This window comes from Phaethon lepturus, unplaced genomic scaffold (assembly GCF_000687285.1).
Source record: "Phaethon lepturus isolate BGI_N335 unplaced genomic scaffold, ASM68728v1 scaffold41257, whole genome shotgun sequence".
Classification (NCBI taxonomy): domain Eukaryota; kingdom Metazoa; phylum Chordata; class Aves; order Phaethontiformes; family Phaethontidae; genus Phaethon; species Phaethon lepturus.
In genome coordinates, this window is record NW_010554792.1 from 23989 (window position 1) to 45693 (window position 21705).

At 37.6% G+C, this 21705-nt stretch overlaps 1 protein-coding gene across 1 annotated transcript in view; it reads left to right on the plus strand.

The window, feature by feature from the left end:
• Window positions 1-20516, plus strand: part of ANKRD27 (ankyrin repeat domain 27 (VPS9 domain)) — a 35005-nt gene extending 14489 nt beyond the window's left edge. Inside the window, exons 16-28 of the mRNA XM_010291961.1 lie at window positions 117-209; window positions 577-774; window positions 1099-1158; window positions 1272-1391; window positions 5289-5333; window positions 11002-11124; window positions 12908-13105; window positions 14260-14379; window positions 14985-15146; window positions 16054-16162; window positions 17561-17642; window positions 18200-18272; window positions 20062-20516. Of these exons, the coding sequence (XP_010290263.1) occupies window positions 117-209; window positions 577-774; window positions 1099-1158; window positions 1272-1391; window positions 5289-5333; window positions 11002-11124; window positions 12908-13105; window positions 14260-14379; window positions 14985-15146; window positions 16054-16162; window positions 17561-17642; window positions 18200-18272; window positions 20062-20337 (1659 nt within the window). The 3' untranslated portion in view covers window positions 20338-20516. The remainder of the gene's footprint in view (window positions 1-116; window positions 210-576; window positions 775-1098; window positions 1159-1271; window positions 1392-5288; window positions 5334-11001; window positions 11125-12907; window positions 13106-14259; window positions 14380-14984; window positions 15147-16053; window positions 16163-17560; window positions 17643-18199; window positions 18273-20061) is intronic.
• Window positions 20517-21705: the final 1189 nt, after the last annotated feature.

The following is a 21705-nucleotide window of genomic DNA, read 5'->3' on the forward strand; positions in this document are numbered from 1 at the left end:
TAGTTTTTCATTAAGTGCTTCATCATGCTAGAAACCTAAAGGAATCTACAGAGTAAAAATTGTTTATCCATTAATTTTTTAGTTACTTAAATGTCTACTTTTATGTTTCTTTTAAGCTTCTCTTATTGCACTATAAGGCAAATACTGATGTTCAGGACAATAATGGAAATACTCCACTTCATTTAGCCTGCACTTATGGTCATGAGGATGTAAGTAATTGTTTTATAACAAACTAATGGACATTCTAATGGAATGGAATTAAACTGTGATGTGAATTTGCACTAAACTTAGATATTTTAAAGATTTGGAGGCTAACTATTTAACGCTGTAAATTAGGACTTTATTCTGTAGTTCATAGCAATTTTTATTATGCATTCACATTAAAGATAGTAGTATTGTGCAAATTTAGTTGAGTTATTTAGCTCTTTATTTAATGACACTGAACCATAGAAGGCTGTCTTTTAGGCAATGGATTATATGAGCAACAATGAAAAAAAAACCTTTTTAGGATTGCATGTGTTACATGAATTGAGAGACAATACCATAATTTATTGATAGCTTCCCTTTTCTTTTCAGTGTGTCAAAGCTTTAGTCTACTATGATGTGCATTCCTGTAGACTAGATATTGGTAATGAAAAGGGAGATACTTCTCTCCATATAGCTGCTCGTTGGGGCTATCAAGGGATCATAGAAGTGCTTTTGCAAAATGGGGCAAATCCAGAAATTCAAAACCGGATGAAAGAAACTTCGCTACAGTGTGCATTAAATTCCAAGGTATTCCTTTTTATCTTCTAGCCTGACTTCTTTCTGATGCAATTCCATGGAGGTGTAGATGCTTACTTGCTAATAGGATTTTGTGGTCTGGCACTATTGAAGTGAAAAATGTATGTCTGCCTTTGAGGAAGAAGGGTAATATTTTAAATCTAATAGCATGAATACAGTCTGTGGTATAGAACATAAACTTGTAAATGGGTACTTCTAATCTGCCCAGTCATAATCTGTTACTAATATTAGGTTGTTGGCTAATTTGTGTTTCAGTCTGTAGATTCCTCTTTAAGTGGATTTACATTGGTTCTCTGTGTTAATATTTTTATGCAGATTTTGTCGTTGATGGAATTAAACTATCTAACATTTGAAAGAGGACAGAGTGCTTCGGAGGTAACAACCAATGCAAGTTGCTAAACTTGTATTTTTGCCTACATTTAACCTGCTTAATCTGATATGTAACTTTTTCTGTTTTGTTTGGGGTTTTTTTTTTTGCCAACTTTAAGTCACCGCTTAGGTCTCCTCAGCGCTCAACAGAAACTTTCAGCAGAGCATCATCTGTCTCAAGCCTGTCGTCAGCATCAACTGATATAAGGCAAGAAGAAGTAAAAAATAGTTATAAAGAGGTAAGACTGAGGTATAAATTTTAACAATAAGCAAAGTGAAGGAAGCAAGAAGAGTGATATTTTGCAACACTGTTTTAAACTGCTGCTTCAGGAATAGCCTTCTGTCTGGTTTGGAAAATTGTATGCTGCTATCCTCAGGTGCTTGTCATGTCAGTATTTGTATGGTATCAACTGCTCTGCTGGTTATTTCTGGGGAAAAATTGAAAGCATATTTGGAGTAGTTGTTCAGATTTACTGCCGTTAACTACATAATTTGAGAATTTGTTGAAGTTTACAAAATTATAATGGCAGTAAGTGCTCCAAGGACCTTCTGTCCTGTCCAGGAATTAAATGCTATTGTAGGCTTACAAAATCTGTCAGGGAAAAGAGACTAGTGCAGGCATGCTGACAGACAACTTAAACTAGAATGTTAAGACCAGCTTTCAAGATAGGCATAGGAAATCAATTTTGAAACATATGAAAAAGTACACACTATATACTAAATATCTTACACACATGTGTGTGCTGATTTTTCTCTGTCAACACCAATGAAGGATGTTCACATCCTCTGAATTTTTTCTTGTGGGACCTCAAATCCATACTTTCCATTTATCCCCTCCTAAGACTGTCATATCACCACTCCTGATGCTTCTCTATTTTTTTCCCAGTCCTTCTGTTCCATTTTTTCCCAAACCTCCTTAGTATTTTTGTTTCTCCCCGTATCACCTCTACATTCAAATTCTTCCTTTTCCTGCTCTTAAAAGGTTCTTCTCGTGCCAAAAGTTTATTTTCTAAAAATGTTCAAGAAACCCAAAGATGTAAAGTTTGACTGGATAATATTACTTCACACTTCATTATCAGTTACTCTGAGAGCCTCAATGTAGGAGTGTACCTTCCTGTTTGTACAGTCAAGCACTCTAAATAAGGTCTAATGTACTTAAAAGTTCACCTCATAGATTGAGGATTTATTTTTCCTTAAAGGAACAAATTTATCATACCCAGGAGCTAAGGCTGTAGTTCAAACCAGGGAAAAAGGCTACAAGCAGCTTACACCTTGGATTCTTGGGGTTAATGACCTTTTCCTATAATCCAGCTTTAGTTCATTTCTGTTTGCCAAATTTCACATGGGCTTACTGCTCTTATTCTTACTGGAATGAGGCAAGGGCCTTATCCTGAGAGCGCGCTATGAAGGGAATGCCACTGGAAGTAATGGGAAGCTGATCTTTACTAATCAGTACTGCTGGAAAATTAAACTCTTCACTTAAGTCATAGTATATGTCTTGTATGTGGCTTGTTTACAACTTAAAAAAGAGAGAGTAAAAGAGCCAGGCATGTAAATGTGGAACTTCCTCTGTTGGAACTTGTAACTCCTTGCACAATTTCTGTTCAGCAACAGAAAAACTGAGCTTGCGAGTGAATTGCAGTAGATTTGTTTCATCCATTTTTACATTTAAAGGAAGGTACTTCTGTTCCACGGAGGAGTGAGAAAGCAAACTGGAAAGATGGGGAAATGCATGTAGCAGACATTTTGCCCTAAGTACTCTTAATAAATTATCTATAAGCTGCATAACAGACATTGTGTGCTTCTCCACTGCTAGGGCCTGAGGCAGTTTTTAGAACTGGAAGGGAGTTGTTATTTTTAGAAAGATATTATCAGAGCTTGTCGGTCACTTGCTGTTACTGTTAGGCATCCTGTATGTGGTAAGACTGGCTCCTGAAAATCAAGACCTTTACATTCTCTAGTGACATATCCTATATGATCACGGGAAACTTATGGAAGGTACAGATCTCCCTAGTATACATTGTCCATTTCAGATGTATAGCTGTAGAGATTGTGATTTGGCTACCTAAATTCAGATGTCTGAAAGACAATTGTCTTAATGTTAGACATCTGTTTTCCCTCCTTAGTCAGTGGGAAGGAATTGGTACCTCCTGAGAGGAATTAATCTCAGACATGGCTTAGTTTGACCTGAGTTAATATCATAGAATCACAGAATAGTTTGGGTTGGAAGGCACCTTTCATGGTCATCTAGTCCAACCCCCCTGCAGTGAGCAGGGACATCTTCAACTCGATCAGGCTGCTCAGAGCCCCATCCAACCTGACCTGGAATGTTTCCAGGGATGAGGCATCTCCCACCTCTCTGGGCAACCTGTGCCAGTGATTCAGCCCTCTCACTGTGAAAAATCTCTTCCTTATAGCTAGCCTAAATCTACCCTTTTAGTTTAAAACCATTACCCATTGTCCTATTGCAGCAGGTCCTGCTAAAAAGCCTGTTGCCGTCTTTCCTATAAGCCCTCTGTAAGTACGGAAAGGCTGTAGTAAGTCACTTGCAAGTGAGCAATAAGACACTCGAGTGTCATTTGACTGCGTTTTGTTCTGTAGTTAACAGAGAAGGAGTGTACATAACTGGCTTAGATTTAGACAGCTAACTTTTAGACATGCAAAGTTAGGTAAGAGAAATCCTGCCTTGAGTCCTTAGTGCATGAGTTCAAGGAGCTTCACCTTGTATTAGAAAAGTAGTAATAAAATAAAACTTACCAGCTTTCCTAAAAAGCGATAAAAATGGATGGAGACATCCTTCACCTGTAGATGTGTCTTGTTCTGCTGAAGCCTTAAAGAAGTCAGAGCAGGAAAACACAACTTCCTTTTAGTCTCGTTCTTCTTTGTTTGCTTTACCGAACACTGGTGTCACAGTCAGCAAGATAGTCATTTCTAGATGGGATTGAAATGTGGCTGTAGCTGTTACTCCATGACATCTTAAACTTGCAAGTTGTTTCTTAATATTGAAACAACTTTGTTTACACAGCAGCATCTTTGGTGGTGATGGCATAGTGCTGGAATAATTTGCTATAATGGTGAAACATTCGCAAAACTTATTAAATGATTCTTCAACAATCTGCAGAGGCTGGACAAGTTGCCTCTTGGTAGTACTAATGGACTCTCCCTGCCCTTTTACTGGCACCTATCCTGTTTCCATCAGGTTAGATCTCAACTCTTTCATGGGAGAATAGAGAATCAGAGGAGACGTGGGGAGACAAGTACATCTCATTCTCCTGCTTTCAAAAGCAGTCGGGGGGACCAGGGAATGGCATCAGGGCACTGCAGAGCATCTTCCATCTCTTCTTCCCCCCACTTGCCTCTTTCCCCCTGCAGAGCTCGTAAACAGGAGAGTATCTCCACCAAGCAGTCGTGCTCAGGCATTAGCTGGCCTGAGCACACACATAATTGGTCTAATGCTGGTCCCCTGGAATAACTCTCTGAGTTGAAAAGCTTCTGCTAATGCATATCCTTTGATATTTATATCTTTTCAGATTTTACGTAAGAAAACAAATTTCATACTTACAATCAAGTTAGATTTGTAAATGTTTGGTTTTTAATATAGGAATAAACTAGTAATCTGCAGATGTGAACAATTGGAAAATGTCTTTTTCATCTTAAACTGTTGTTTCTGAAATAGCAAAATAAAACCTGCCATCCTTTGTGCTTTCTGGTAGCATATAGTAGCTCAGTAAGACTCCGAACAGTACGAGTGTTTGTCAGGGTAGAATTTTGTCTTGAGCAGGGATTTTTAATGTTAGGTTCACAACAGAAATGCATGGTCAGCTGCTGCTGAAGCAACATAATCATGCATATCAGTTTACATGGCTTTGTTTATGTGTGAACTACATGTCCTCTGTGTAGGTAAGTACTGTTTATCTTTAACTAAGCAAGTCAGGGATCATCAAATGGCCACAGGCCTTGCACAGCTTTTGTATTTCATAAAGGAAGATGGTTCTTTAAAACTTTATCAACAAATATGAAATGGGCCAGCAGTAATCCTACCACATGAGCTTAGGAGGTTAGTAAAGGAGACAGGATTTTCTGTGTACAGCTTAATACGAATACTAACAAAGCAAACAAATTTTCTTCATACATAGGTGGAAAAACTCCTAAGAGCAGTTGCTGACGGAGATCTGGAAATGGTGAGTCTTAGCATGGCTGTTGAATATTGCTGAATTCCAATTTACCTCATTCAAATTGAGGAAATTATTAGTAGTTAGTATTAAGTGCAGAATGCTTTGGGTAATACCTTCTTTCAGCAACAATTAATCAAATTCAGCTCATTTTCTGCAAAGAATATTCACTCCATGTCCCAAATTATTTTACCTACAGTGCTTTAAGGCCCATTATTTTTACATTTCCATGATCTCTTGCACTAAAGAAATTACTTTAAATTGAATAATTCCTTTGTGAATGTCTGTCATTTAAAAATGTATGCATAGTCACCTCCAGGAGATGCAAAGAACTTGGAAAGAACAACATTCAGGGCAGGCATGTTGAAAAGAAATATTGTGGGAAAGAGCGATTTATGTGCTTGCAAGTGGTGCTCAAGCTACACTGTCAAATGCTGTTCTTAGATGGGAAGCATGGTGCATTGCAGAGCTGTAAAAAGATACGTATACCAAAGTCACAACATTGGACTGGATATGCAATCAGAACAAAACAAAACAACAAAAAAAAAGGCAAAATAGATGAGTTTTCGGGTAAACCTGATTTTTGACAGCAAATCCAATAGAAAGCCTTATTATTCCCAGTTGCTTGTTCCTAGGTCACAGCATTGTATCTTTCCCGATGTGTGAATTGATGCACATGCTCGAGTGGCAGTGCTGTGCACCAGTTCTGGAAATTGAATGGTGGGATTTACAGTCTGCGGTTATTTGACTTGGAAAGCATTCCAGTAATACAGTGGTTTTAAATCCACAAATGCTTTTTGATTCCTGAATTGCCAGGTTCTCTAATGCTTTGAATATTGTCTATTCTTTATTGTGTGTTTACTGCATGTAATAATTGTGCATAGGTACTATAAATGAAAAATGGGCTCTTACTTTGTTTGTTGTGATCCTTTTTTATTAATATTTCATACAGAGGGGAAATTCAGGTGATACCAGTCGGTACAGAGAGGTTATCTCGGGGACATACAACTTTTCCTGTAGTTTGGATTTGACTTCAAATAGCTAGCTGATGGCTATAATAATACCCATTTCAGAGCTGATGTTCTGTAATTTGTGATACATACTACCTGTCTCGAAATATTTTTTAGTTGCTATTGCCCTTTATTCCTGCGAATTTAAACAATAAGGTGCTTCTAATGTCATTCCACTGAAAAATTGAAGATGACACAGAAATCTTTAGAAGTTTTGTCTTTGGAAAGATGTATAAGGCTGTACATTTCTTAATTGTTTTGTAGTTCACAGAACAAAATCATGAACCCATGTGAGAATGCAGCATTTCTCTGCTGGTACATGTTCTGAAAAATTTGGTTAGGTGATATGTACCAGGAGTTACAGATGCTAATGAAGAATCACACAGTCGTAATAAAATAGATAATCTGTGTCACAAAATACATACCATGTTAGTATTGAGCCTCTCATCTTTTATTCCAGTTAGATGATAGAAACAAATTAATTTATCAACTGATAGAAGAGAGAACTGTTCAGTTGTTAAGTAAATATCATCACCCTAATTTACAATGTAACTTAATCTTAGTAATTATTTCCAGGTCAGCCCTTAAGTCATTTCAAGAAGCAGCAATATATACAATGTTGATATTTACTATCTTCCTGGCAAGTAGTAAACATGAATGTATTACAATTAACTTTTCACAGACTTTGTGAAAATCTAAACTGCATCATGAAAATATTTAAAGAAAACTAAATATGGTGCTATAATTTGCTGGAAAATGAGTATCTAACACTGCTCAACAGATATCGGAAAAGCATATAAAAATCTAACTTATTTATGTGTTCACATGACAGAGTCACCTTTTTTTTTGTGGCTTTACTTTCTACATTACTCAGGTTCATTTAAAACTGTTCATTATAAAGAGAATTGTCCATTTGCATGGCAAAGGTTACAGCTTGCACATCTATTAAAAAAACCCACAGTTAGTTAAAAACTCTTACCTTGTTCTGACAGCCTGAGGGTCGTTAGTGCTGTTGTAGTTTTCCACTGTGCCAGCCAACTGAGCTTTGCATGAGGAGGCATTACAAAAAAGTGCTATGAAACTGGAAGATTTTAAAAACATAAAATTATGCTGTGATTGTTCAGGAAGCCAGACAACAACCTTTGTCATTGTTGTAGCACCTGCAGACTGCAAAAGCAAGTATGCTTTAGATTGGAGATAATGGTGTTAATCAATGACTGTTATTTTAATTAGCTGTCTCAATGGCAACCAATTCTACATTTTGAAAATAAAATTTAGCCCACTTTGCTAAATTTTCCGTGTATATAGTGAGAAAGAACATTTTGGGACAGTATGGAGGGAATATCTGTATAGAAAAGATTAAGATTATTCCCAAAATATGTTTCAGAGTTATGCAGCAGGTTTTTGGGGGTGGTTTTCAAACTGTACTTTTTACGTGTTTAGTGGTTACTGAATTGGTAAAAATTGTTATAACTCCATGTCGTGGTTTAGCCCCAGCCAGCAACCAAGCACCACGCAGCCGCTCGCTCACTCCCCCACTGTGGGACGGGGGAGAGAATTGGAAGAGTAAAAGTGAGGAAACTCATGGTTTGAGATAAAGACAGTTTAATAAGTAAAGCAAAAGCCGCGCATGCAAGCAAAGCAAAACAAGGAATTTGTTCACCACTCCCCATGGGCAGGCAGGTGTTCAGCCATCTCCAGGGAAGCAGGGCTCCGTCACGCGTAATGGTTTCTTGGGAAGACAGACGCCATAACTCCGAACGTCCCTCCACCCCTTCCTTCTTCTTCGTCCCAGCTTTATATACCGAGCATGACGTTATATGGTATGGAATATCTCTTTGGCCAGCCTGGGTCAGCTGTCCCGGCTGTGTCCCCTCCCAGCTCCCCGCGCACCCCCAGCCTGCTCGCTGCAGGCCAGCACGAGAAGCTGGACTGTCCTTGACTACTCAGCAACAACTCAAAACATCAGCACCTTATCAACATTTTCTCATCCCAAATCCAAAACATAGCCTCACGCTAGCTTCTGTGAAGAAAATTAACTCCACCCTGGCTGAAACCAGGACACTCCATTATTGGTGTTCACTATTAAGAGTTGTCTTAGCCCATTGGATATTGCTTTGAACAAAGCCTTTATATGGCTCTAAGTCAGTAAAGTGTGCTATAGAAGTAGTCAATACTGCTTAACATCAGTTTTCAGTCTTTCATTCTTAGTGATTGGATTTGATGGTCAGGTGTATGCCATGGCTCCTTAGTGACAGATGAACCATTCAGCTTCCAACAAAGATACTTAGATTTAAAAAACAAGCGAATAAAAAACCCTCACCCTTTTATTATTAGAGTGGGATAGCACTAGAACAGACCTGGGAGGTTACAGGACCTCTTCTGTTAAAAGTATTTGAGACGAGATTGGTGAAACCACTGTTAACGGTATTAAGGAAGAAATGACTTTGTCTCAGTGTAGAATACTGGGTAGGCACTGTTCTGAAATTCCTTCCACCCAGCTAGCCTTGACTCTTCTAGCGGAATGGATATGTGCAAATCCACCACAAAAAAAAGCAAATCTCTTGTATAAAATAAACGTTGTAGAGCAGCTGAGCTGAAAGTCTGGCACCCAGGGTACAGTGCTCCCAGAGCGCTCTGCTGAATATTCCAGGAAGGGTTACTCTGCAATGTAAAGAAGGCTTTAGATGACAAGTTACCTGGCAAAGAGAGATTATGGACAATTCCCTTAGCTGCGTCACTGTGAGTCTGCTTAAAAGTACATTTAACCTTTTTACTAAAAAACCTTTAAACTCCCCCAAAATGGCTGTTCCACTGTAATTATAAAGAGGTATGCATGTTCATATTTTTGGTGAGACACTGGTATTATTATGTTGAGAGTGACGTGTTTGGATAGTGAGAGCAGCAGTGTTGAGCTGTGATAGAAGGAGAAAGTGTCACTTGTGAGAGTCTTGGTCAGTCTGCAGGGAGAAGGGGAAGTGAAGTGACAGTAATATTTATTTTAGACATATAGAAATGTAGCAAACAGTAAACCTTCACTGATCTGGCCTTCTGTAAACGGACAAGCTTGAGAGAAGATTTCTTTTTACTCCAGAGAACAGCATGGAATTTGCAGGGAAAGTAATATTCCCTGCGAGAAATATCCCTATCTCAATTTTCAACATTCTGTCTCAATTATGTTATAATTCAGAATCAGGTATTTGGGCCTTACTAGCGGGCCTAGGATTTATTCTGGCTGCATCTATTTAATTAGATAGATTATTAATGTGTGTTTGGTTTCCCTGAGCTACCTTAATGGTAAGAAGCAGAACTTGCTGACAAGGGGAGAGCAAATACAGTGCGAGGGACCTGCAGGAAATTCGTTTCTCCCAATTCCCTGCTTGACTAGCATCTGTACAGCTGTTGGATTGGTCCCGTTCTGTGGCATCAAACCCAACCCCCAAATCCCCAAGCAAAGATAGTCGATCTCAGTTTCAGCAGACAGTGGTTCCTCGATTTTGCTCCGTGGCACTGTTCAGTGGGAGACAAAGGGCTAATCTTTCCTCATGGTCACAGGACAATGGTACATCTTTTGACAGCTGTCTTAAAAGCTGATATAAATTAAAAAAAAGGAAGAGTAAAAGGAAAACCCTTTACAAGATGACACGTGTTACAGCTTCATACCCGCTATGTAATCCTGTAACTTGCTGTGTCTGGGAAGCCCCAGAAGATCTGCAGGAGCTCCGGCAGATCTAGCCTCTACACACCAGGGCTTTGTGTGAGCTTCCTTCTCTCTTGGTTTTTGAGTGCTGTGATGTTAGCCCTTTTCATGCACCTAGAAAAAGGTGACTGTCAACGTGTTGTTCCTTGCATTATGAGACCAGCTGAATTCCCACTTCTGTCCTGAGTTTCGGAAAGACTTGTCTCATTGAGCATAATACAAACTCGGAATGATACACTAGGTAGATGTCAGGCTTAACATTGCCAGATGGTGTAATAATGGAGACTTAACACAGCCACTGCTAATTCTAAGATGTCTTTAGTTTACAGTGGATTACTGAATTTCAAAGTAAAAATGTATTTCTTAAACAGTGTTTTTTGTTGCATAAAATGTAATATAAAATTAACATGCAGTAAGCATCGCTGTTTGCAAATCGCAGATGAATGCTCTAAGACTGTCTTCATTGAAGGGCCCCTCTCTTCCTCAAAAATGAGGCATTGTACATTGAGGCAAAAGTGAAACTGTTAAGCTCCTGGGAAGTGACAGACCTAAGAAAAGTTTTGGATATTGGTTAAATCGCTTATTGTCATCCTTGTCACTTCTTAGGTTTGTTAAAGCGAAATATGAAACAACATTCGCATTGGTATGAGCTGGCACAAATCATTTGAGCTAAAAGGATTTGGAGGGTTTGAGAATAGGTGAAGACTGAAGTCTTGATTAGGCAGCAGGAAGTCATTTATAATTTATTTCACTGCTATACTTGGTGAACTTTCTAGCTGCTTTGTCAACAATAACATCTGATTTTTTTAGTTTGGCCTGTGGGCAGCTGATGCCAGGAGGTAGCTGTATATTCTGTCGGAGATATTCACAAGTGCATGTTTGTAAAAGCTTACTGGTCTACATGTGCAAATTTATTAGGACATGGAACCTTTGGACTCTATAAAGGAGGACTTGCTTTTTATGCCAGGTGCGTTATCTCTTGGAATGGATGGAAGAAGACTTAGAAGACGAGAATGACACAGTCGGTACATCAAAACCAGAATTCTGCCATCCATTATGCCAGTGCTCAAAATGTGGGCCCGCACAAAAGGTTGGAATATTCATTCTGTAAAAAGAATACTTTATATTCTTGTAATGTAACTTTTAGGTCTAGGGAAATAGCATTTATATTGCCCAACACCTCTGTTTCTGTCTAAGAAGTGATTAAATAGTATACAGATCATAACAAGAGTTCATCCGGTGTCATGAAATTGTTCTCTTTTTAATTGAACTGTAGAAAATTTTGGATACAGTAACAGTGTTCAAAGACTTCCTCAATATCTAATGGAGTGAAAAAACTTTGCAGTTTGCTTTTAATGACAGCAGTGCACATATTCTGAGGTTTGGACAACTTTGAATAAGTAGGAAAAATCTTTTTCTAAGCCTCAGTTTTTCCTGGTTCTCTTTTACAGTTTACATTGCTAACTGTCACAGAGTATCCACTGATCTGTTAGTAATCAGTTTAGCAATTAATACCTGCTAATCCTATAATCAATGTAATGCTGATAAAGTCTTTTTTTTTGATGCCATGACATCTTTTATACAAGCTATATCTAAAACCTCTTCAGAGGTTAAATATAATTGCAAAGATTTCGTTTTCAATTGCAAAGACCTCCTTTCCCCTTATTTATCATGGACTGTAGAGGAGAAGTAGTCTTGACAACACACTTTTTTAAAAATTTAAATAAGGAATGATCCCAGCTTCTTGGAAATAGAAAACCAATTACTTGCCTTTCAGGAAGAAAATGGTTTATTGTGTCTGAAGGTATACATAACTGGATAAGTCACTGCAAAATAAACCAAAGTATAAATTTTCAGTGTATAGTCTACTTTGAGGTAATAGTATCCATATGACTTAACAGAGAAAATGTGGGATAGCTTAACTTAACAGCTTCTAAATTCCTTACTGCTAACTTTATGTTTATTTTGTGCAGGCTAAGAGTATGCTAGTTGTCCTTAAATGCTTCACATTCACACTGTGCTATGTTCCCTGACAGCACATGTCCATGTACCCTGTGTACAGAGACAGTGTGCTAAAGATCCCAGAGCCTGAGGCCGTAAAGCTCCTTTTATTGGTAACAGTATTGATTCCACAGATATTGTGGAATTTACTTGCCTACTGAATGCAAACTAGAAGGAACTTGTTAACTAATCTTCACCACTGTATTAGGTAGGCACACATTTAAAAAGCACACTGAGGATAGGCAGAATGAGAGATTGTCTACGGCTGTAAATGTTAGGCACCTACACAGTTTGCAACAGGAGTAAAAAGGGATGTTCTGTATTGCTGTGTAAGCTGTGTTCTAGATGCTGTGTTCCTTGTCTGGACTCTGTTCTCTGGGCCAGTGTCACTTCCACATGAATAAAATTAATTTTAGTTTTTATCCTTATTACCTCGAGCTTCATGTAGCAGTAAAATAGGTGTGTAGTGTTTGTCTCCAAGAGCATAAATGTCTTTATAAATGAAAATAACTAATTCATAGTATTAACACTTACTCTCCATACACAAGAGCATCCTAACAGCTATGTAAAAATTAAGAGTTTTACTCCATCTCAGCCTGTGCTGCTTTAGCCTCTTTTTAGTATGATGAATACTTTACCTGGTATTTTTCCATATGAAGCTATCATGTTGGAAGAGAAGAGGGAAAAATAAAACTCATTGTTCTGTTGAAAAATGGTACCAAGCTGCTCTGGTTTACTAACTCTTTTCCTGAAGGTCTCAAATTAGTCTCCGTAGCAGAAGTTCTTGTAAGGTCTGTCTACCTGTTTTGTGTATACTTAGCAGGTATTTGTCCGCTTCTTTACATAGTTTTGTTGTGTATTTTCCTCAACAGAAATTTGCAAGGATCTCTGCTCATGGACTTGGAGTAAACGTTTCAAACCAAGATGGTTTTACACCATTGCATATGGCTGCACTGCATGGACACTCTGAACTTGCCTCTCTCTTGTTGAAACACGGAGCCAGTATCAGTGCCAAGAATGCAAAACATGCAGTTCCTCTTCACCTAGCTTGCCAGAAAGGTCACTTCCAGGTAACTGAGCCTCTTCATAAATGCAAGCTATTTAACACTTAATGACCAACAAAAAGCCGTTTTGTGAAATTTTCAACAAGACTAAACCAGTAACAGTGAAAATTAGTTAGGTGATTCTGTTTGTTCTTTCAATGTCTAAAATCTCCAGATGGGAAGGGGATCTTTTGACTTGAAACAGTTTCAGTAGGTACCTTTTCTTTCTAAATCACCTAAAATAATGGTTTAATGAAAGTGCTGCCAATAGCTACTTTAGAAATACCTTGTGCAGCTGAATCTTCCTGTGTATTTTCTCTCTGTCCCTTCTGGTCAAGGAGATTATGTGTATATCTGTTGATGCAAGACTCGGTATCTTCAGTAGCCACAGTATTAAATATTTACTGTATCTTCAATGGAGCAACTCATTTAAGTAGATTAAGAGCCAAGTGGAGCTCTGAGAGTAGCAGATAACCTCATCCCTGACTTGAAGTCAGGGAAGCATAAGCAGTGACGGAGAAGCACGAGCTAGTGAGGGGAGGGTATTAATACAGGAGGTAGAGTAAATGAGAGGGGAAAAATAGCAATCATGAAAAAGCAGGTGCAGACAGGCAAATGGGAATTTGCAGGAAAGTGAAAAACTAGGCTTTTAAGAATAAGGAGCTGAGGACTGCAAGAGGAAAAAAACCCAGAGATAATTATGAAAATGATGGGGAGGCAAAGCACTAGGAGCAAGAAGAAAATGAGGCTACAATTGAAGATTGTGGGTTAATGAAGGTTAGGTCATGAGGTATTTACAATATAAAGAACTCTTTCCAGGCATTCTGATGAGTTTGGAAAGGGGGAAAGGATACTGTTGCTGTGGGATTTTGTTTTTTATATTTTAAGTTACTGAGTATGTGTGTTTTTCACATACCTCATGTTTTATTTTCTGGCCTTTCTTCCAGTTGATTAAGATTTTTTTTTTAAAAGTGTGTGGTAATATATGAAAATGAGTACGATAGGAAGAGATGCTTGTGGTTATCATCTGTTTGGCAAAGATGAGACTTGTTTTCTCCATCCTTTTTTTTCCCCATGTCTTCAATTCTAGATTTGAAAAAAATAAAAAAGAGGGGGGCTTTCACTGCGTGATTATGGTTAGCTGGTATCTTAAATTAAAGAGTTGTTACTTCTTTCAATAGGTGGTGAAGTGTCTGATGGATTACAATGCTAAACAAAATAAAAAGGATATATATGGAAATACTCCTTTAATTTATGCATGCTTGAATGGTCAGTATGAGACTACTGCCTTGTTGTTACAGGTAAGATCACAGAGAACAGAATGTTCACTGTAGTATTTCTTATGTGATATTTGTGCTTCTTCAGTATTCAGGATCAGTATTTTTAGTTATGCATTTCTCTGTCAAAACTACTCAGGGAAACAAAAAAAAAGAGTATTTGTTATCTCATTCCTTTCAAACCCTTCTCTTCGTGGACTTTTATTAAATAAATATTACTTTACTATTGTACAGCTAGCTGTTTTTATGGAACTTTTTCATGACAGGTCTTAGGTTTTCTTTCTTATGATTCTATCGCATAGGGTTTTTTGCATTTTTTTGTTATTTGTTTCTTTTCAATATCTCTTAAACTTGGAACATGTAGTAGATACGTGCAAAAATGAAATTAGCTGATCCGTGAAACTGTGGCTGTGAGAGAAGAGGAACTACTATGATCAGGTGGCTTATTGCTGAGCTGGTGATTGCTAGCATATGCTTTCTGCGTTTGTATACAGCTACGAGACTTCTGTTGCATTGTTCTCATTCATACATTGAAAATAAAAGGAGAGAAAAACAGAATAGTGATGTGCTACCTCCTTTTCATGCTACTCTGTTTTTATAACTTCAATTTTATCTTGCTTGCTCTCCAGCATGGAGCTTCTGTTAACCTTTCTAATGCTAAAGGAAATACAGCACTGCACGAGGCCGTGATAGGAAAGAATGAAGCTCTGGTAGACTTGCTACTTCAGAATGGTGCAATGACACACATAAGGAACGAAAGGAACTGCACCCCTGCAGACTGTGCTGAGCCGGTGAGTGCAGAAAGCTCATTTCTAAGGTTAGATTTTTCCTAAAGTTCCATATGCATAATATAAGAAAGAAAACAAAAATAACTGTTTGTCACAGCAGTATTTGCCAAGACTTCTGTATTTAGCAGTTATGCATGATATAAAGCCCAAGATGCCTGTTTATTGTCCAATGTACCGTATGATACCCATTGTATATGAAACCGGTTGTGCTCTGAAATAAGTTATCCTAGATGAAAAGGATGAGTCTAGAAAGAGTGAGAGCACATACATGAATGAAAATTACATTAAAATCTATGCTAGTAATGGCAGAGAGAGCAGAAGAAATGTTGAATGTAGGAAAATGAACACCTTTCACTCATCAGTTACACTGCTAGCGATCTTCCTTGTTCCACCCACCATCTTTTGCCCATCATGCTTTTTGATACCTTTTATCTTGTCATCGATAACTCTGACCTTCCCTTTTATTAATAGCAATAACATAATATATAATATTAAATTATAAAGAAAGAATTATTTTACTCTTTAAATGATTTGATACATGGTCCCTATCTTTGTGATTAAATAGGCTCTGAGATGTAGCATAATGACCACAAAATTCTGTACTGAATCAATTTTAGTATGTGTATTACCATTTAAATGGAAATTAGCTTAACCATAAATTATTTAAAATAATAGGTCAGGACCACAAAATCATCAGTCTGGTACAGTGCAACTTGTGGAACGTTGATTTTTATCCCTTCTCAAAATGATAGAGTTTAAAGTTTGTGTTTATAATGAGGTATTTTTGCGTGTATCACATTCGTTTTGGCAGCAATTAATTAACACACTCTGCATAGACTAGAATCGTAAATTGTACTGATGTTTTTCTTTTTCTTTAATAATGGTGAAAATGGAAACTTTTAAAATTAAGAATTCAAATATCATTAAGTTGCTGGAAACGGCACCAAGCTATGTATCTACATCAGCAGAGAGAGAAAAGGAGTGTGAACAGCATGCTTCTATCAAGATAAGAAAAAAAGGTACATGTCATATTTCCACTGGTATGAATAAAAAGGGATTTAGGAATTCATGTGTGACTACATCAAATATTTTCTACAACTGATTTACATCTAATTAAAGAACAGACAACTACTTTGCGTATTTATTACCGGTAACACCTAAAATACTGTAACTAAATGCAGCAGACTTTGTATTATATTCATGACATTGCCGCAAACTCGGTTTTCACTTTTTTGGGGTGTGTGTGTGTGAATTTTATATACAAAACCATATAAAATTAAAAAACGTGCCACATTTGAGATTATATAATTAACCATGTAATCATTGTCCATTTCAGTGCAAAGTAAAACATTAAATCACCTCTAGTTGTCATTTACGTTGCCCTGAAACAGGTTAGGGAGTGACCCTTCCATTAGCTACTGTCTGTCATGTTATGGGACAAAATAAGAGCTACAAAGGTCACTGTCTAAACCATTAAGCATGGTTTGCAAAAGAATGTCTTTCAGTAAATGGCAGCGTATAGTACAGTCTAAGCAAATATGTTGAGATACACGGTACAGTTTGAAAATACAGCTGAGCTGATATAATGGCTTACTGCTGCTTAAAAGAGATGGTGTTGCTCACCGTCCATCCTTGCCTCTTCCCTCTTGCCCTCTGCTTCTGGTCTTGCTTGTCCACTACATTCCTTATGCTGGCTCAGAAGTTCTTCAGATTGACTTTCAAGCTGATACAGTTCACTAACCTGGGGCGAGGGCTGTAACAAGTTCTGCGATGAGCCAGACAGCTCAGTGTAGTAAAGGACCTGCTGCCACCAGAACTGTGGAAAGAAGGCTGTGAGGCTGCACTTGCAGGAATCGGGGAACATGAGGAGGAGGAGTGACCATTTCAGCACCCATGAGTTTTAGTTAGGCTTTTCAAAAGAACTCTTGCCTCCTTCCCTAGGAAAGACTGTGAACGTTGCGTTACTGCAAAACCAAAATTAATCATGGCATGCTGATGCCAAGGATTGATACAGTCCTTTCAAATATTATGAGAATAGTTCTATACGAACAATAGAAGACATGAGTAATATTAATGCAGAGGTGGTATAGCATCTGTGTGTGAACTAATGCAGGTTTATAAAAATTGGAAAGAAGGGCCTCAAAGTCCAGAATTCCACGGTCTCTTCAGAAGCTTGGCCAGTCATGCTAATCTGATGAAGAATGCTTACTCCTGAGACTTAAAATGCTTTAGAATTTAAAATTTATCTTTAAAAAGATAAATTGTGACTCTGATTCAAGTTATTGCTATTATAGTTTTACTGTAAAATTTTAAATCTAATGTTAGTAGATATCTCTTTTCATTCAGAACTGTGGTGATTTTAATTCTTAAGTGTGACTCAGTTGTAATTTTAGCTGCCTGTTCTTTTAAACCCCTAGTGAATTCTAAGCCATGTGAAAAAGCCGATGATCCCATAAGCAGACAACTTCAACTGGTCCAATCAATTAACAGATTTAACAAGTAAGCATAGAAGCTTCCTCAGAAGTATGTTTATTGTTTCCCATAAGCAAACAAGAAATACAACTATTAATAAAGCCCAAAAGTGGGTCAAGCATTGTTACACATCACGTATGACTAAGCTGACAGTAGATGTTAATCCTCTGAGGCATGCACATTCGTATGACCAAACAGACATTCTAGGCATGACGTGCTCTTTGGTGGTGAACGGCAGTGATGTGCTGGGCAGCAGGAGGGAAAAGCTGGCCAGTGAAGGAGTACTTGCAAACGTATTTAAAATTGGTTTTGCATTAATACTCGGAGTACCATAAATTAAGAATTGCAGAGCCAGACTGCTTTAAAAATATAATCTTAGTGCTTCGCTCAGTGTTGCCTATGATCTTTTTAAATGTTGATATGTATTCTGTGATAAAATGCAGGAAATACTAGTAGCCTGTCATTTTGTGAAGATGGTGTCAGAAAATAGCCTTTCTGTGTTGAGATAGTGCCACCTTGTGGATTTTCTGTGATTGGACTTTTGTGGAAAGAGTTAAATTCAATTTCTTCAAAATATTTTTTAGAGCAAAACATTTACGGAGAACAATAACAAGAGATAAAAGCGTCCCTAATTTTGACTATCAGTTATTGCATCAGGTAAGTGGAAATACTTGCTTGATTTATTTGTATCATACAGCTCTCTTTGTTTTGTCTGCTATTAATACAGATACGTATAACAGGAAAGTCTTTTTTTTTACTAGTGGTGGTCAGTGAATCCCGAAAGTTCAGAACTGTTTGCTAAATTGTTAATGTTTCATCATGTATCAAACTTCAGTGGTGCTCTATTAACACCTTGTAAACATCTTATTCTTACTTTGAAACCTCTTAAGCCTCTTATTGCAGGCTTCATCTCTGTCTTGTTTTCTGTGTCATGTGTAGCAAAATCTAGGTTATACCAAGGTTTGAAAAACTCTACAGCTTATCAGCGCTGTAGGCAAGCGGAGACTTAATTTACAAGAGATAAATTTTTCCGTAGATTAAAATTGGGGGTTGCACGCTAAGTCTACTTGTAGGAGGAAATTGTTTGCAAAATAGCAAACGGCATGTTGTGTTTGTCAGCTGTGACACAGATACCTGTAATCAATTCATCTATGGCTGTGGGTACCATGCAACCCTATGCCAATCTGACTGCTGGATGCTGCTCTCCACCCAGAGCATGCGCTCCCTCTTTCTCCTTTACACTGGCTTTGACTCTCATTGGACCTTCTGCTAAGCTATTTCAGGATACTAAATCAAGAGAAAAACTAACCTATTCAGAAGAAAACAGTTTTCTACCAGGTTAGTTCGGTAGCTGCCCATTATTAGATGTAGACTCTGCCACTCATCTCCATCTAGAAAATGGAATACTGTTCTATTTCATAGAGCCCTTAGGAGATTGAACATTTGCAAAGAGCCTTGAGAATGCCAAATTAATGCTATAAAACTGTAATGTTTTATTAATGTTTCTAGTATTAATGATAATATCTCACTAATTAAATGTGGAATTTAGATTTTATAATTGTGCATCATCATGCAAGTACAGCAGGTGTCGAAAAAGTAGTATGTGACCATGATATATAGCACTTTAACCATGTGCGACTGTCGTGGCTTTGTGAATTCACAAGTCGTACAGCGCTAAATTGTTAGTGGCTTTAAACATGTATAATCTTAATCTGAAGCTTTTCCAGATTGTTGCCATTATTTCAGTTAAAGGGTATCATACTTAATTTCTGCCTTTAGTTCTTATCTTATAAAATCTGTCATTAGCATGCTTGGATTCTCTTTTTTTCGCTTGGTTATTTTAACATTTGCAGAGTGGCCAGTAATCAAGGAGAGCCACCCACTGTGAAAAGGAAAAATCAGGATATGGTAATGAAAAATAAGAATAGTTGGAAAGACCAAGAAAGAGTCTTTAAGGGGCGTGGGGAAGGTGGGTGTCTCTTCCCTGACAGATAAGAGCTGGAAGCAGGGAGTTTTTGCCTTTGCCTGATGGAGCCTGTCTGTATTACTACTTACACATTTCTTAATGGTGAAAAGAAATGGCTGTTAATTTCAAGTACCTTGAGACCTGCAAACACCTTACAAAAGGTGTTCAGAAGAGTTAGGGTGATACTGGGACAGTGCAGTGAAAATAAGCTTTGGAATGCCTGCATTATCTTTTCAGTCCTGGTACCGATTCACAGGTAGCCTGGGACAGGTTGGCCACTTCTTGTTTTCTCATATGTAGACCAAACAGAACTACTGTCCTACAAAGTATGCCAGTTTTAATCTTTGTCTGTGTTCTCAGTATAAAGAATACTATGAAATTTATGTGATAATTATATTCAAGAAACAGTATATTCATTTTACTTCTTTGTAATGAAGAAAGTAGGCAATGCTTTTAATGTACCATTTTCTATCCTCACAGTTAGCTATTAAAAGCTTTGATAAAACCAAGTTAAAATCTGTTGAAACGCTGGACCAGAGCAAAGTTAAGATTATCGACCCAGGATGCAGCGGTGAGTTTGTAAAACATGATGACGTGATAGAAGTTCCTCACAGGAGTAAATTAATGCACCGAAGACACACTGTTAATGTGCCACTTCCAGCAGAGAACATCAGCGATACTAGTTTATCCAGCCCTAGAAATCCATGTATTTCACAATCAAGAGACTGCTGTGATGACTTGCTTTCAAAACATTAACTAGGAAGTGTGAATTTGATGTCAAAAGCTGAGGAATTAGGTGGTGTTAATTTCAATAACCCTTCGCTCTGCATCGGAGAATTCAGTGATGCTTGCAAGCGTGCCTTCAGAACAGAACACAAGGATGATTCTTCAGCAGAAACAGAATGTTCCTAGTGCTTTCGAAGACTGAATCCTCTGTGTATGTTGGAGGTGACTACACAGCCAGATGATTACTGGTCTCAAACAGGGATGTACTGAGTTGGAGACAGCAAAATTACTTTCCTATTCTACTTAGCACTTATTAAAAAATCGTATGTTAACAGTAAACCAAACCAAACCCTGCATTGTATTTTTCAGCCACCCACTTTGTTTTTAAAAGTCTTTGAATAATTTTTGCATTTTCAGTTTTTATCACCACAGTGGATAAGTATATATATATTTATATATATAAAAGTATATTGGATAACAAGATATTTATTGCCAGAGGTAACTGAAATGTCTCTATTTTTATTGTAATGTTACAAACCATTATAGTGTATATTTCTGTATATTTCAGTAGCTGGGAAAACAATAGTCTGTAACATCTGAGACACTGCATTAGAAATTTATACATGCCATTAATGTGAAGGGATGTCATCCTTGCTGATTTTTTTGCAATGGTCCCCTGCATTGGGTCGGCAAGATCAAGTTCTTACACAAGAGCCAAGATATTGGGAAAAAGTAGAGTGCCCTTGACAAAGCTGAACGTTGGACTTACTGTTCGCAGCCTAATAAAAAAAAATATGCAGAAGGAAGCATGTGTAATGACACACAAAATTGGCTTAAATTGGGTTTGTGTTTTTTTTTTTTTCTTTCCTTCCTCTAAAGCAAGTCATGCAAAAATGCACAAATGTTCATGTTGCCCAGGTTCAGAATCATCTGCAGACAAAACTGCTGCTTAGGAGCCTGCTCCGGACTGCTCTTCAAAAAGGTGAAATTCCAATTGCAAAAGGTACTTCTCAGTAAGCATTTGTAGGAATAGGCCAAATATTACCCCATTCCTAGAGGTGATCACTGGCAAATTGAAAGCTTGCACATAACATTTTCTGCTGTTTCAGTTATGGTAGGAGAATGTGTAAGCAGCACAAGCCAGGTTTCCAAGTGCAGTATTTTTTATTCTTGGCTCATATGCAGCTTGCATTTTATTTCATAAACTATTTGTATGAATAATTCTGTTTCTTTTAACTGTGGTATTACTAAACTGCCTGGCAAAGTACAAAGCTGGAAGACATACTGGTGATTTTTTTCAAGTAACTTTTTAATCTAAGAGGTAAAATGTGCAGTAAGTGCACATACTTGACATTTGGAGATGAGGGTCATGTGTTTATTTTTCTAATAATTTATGAG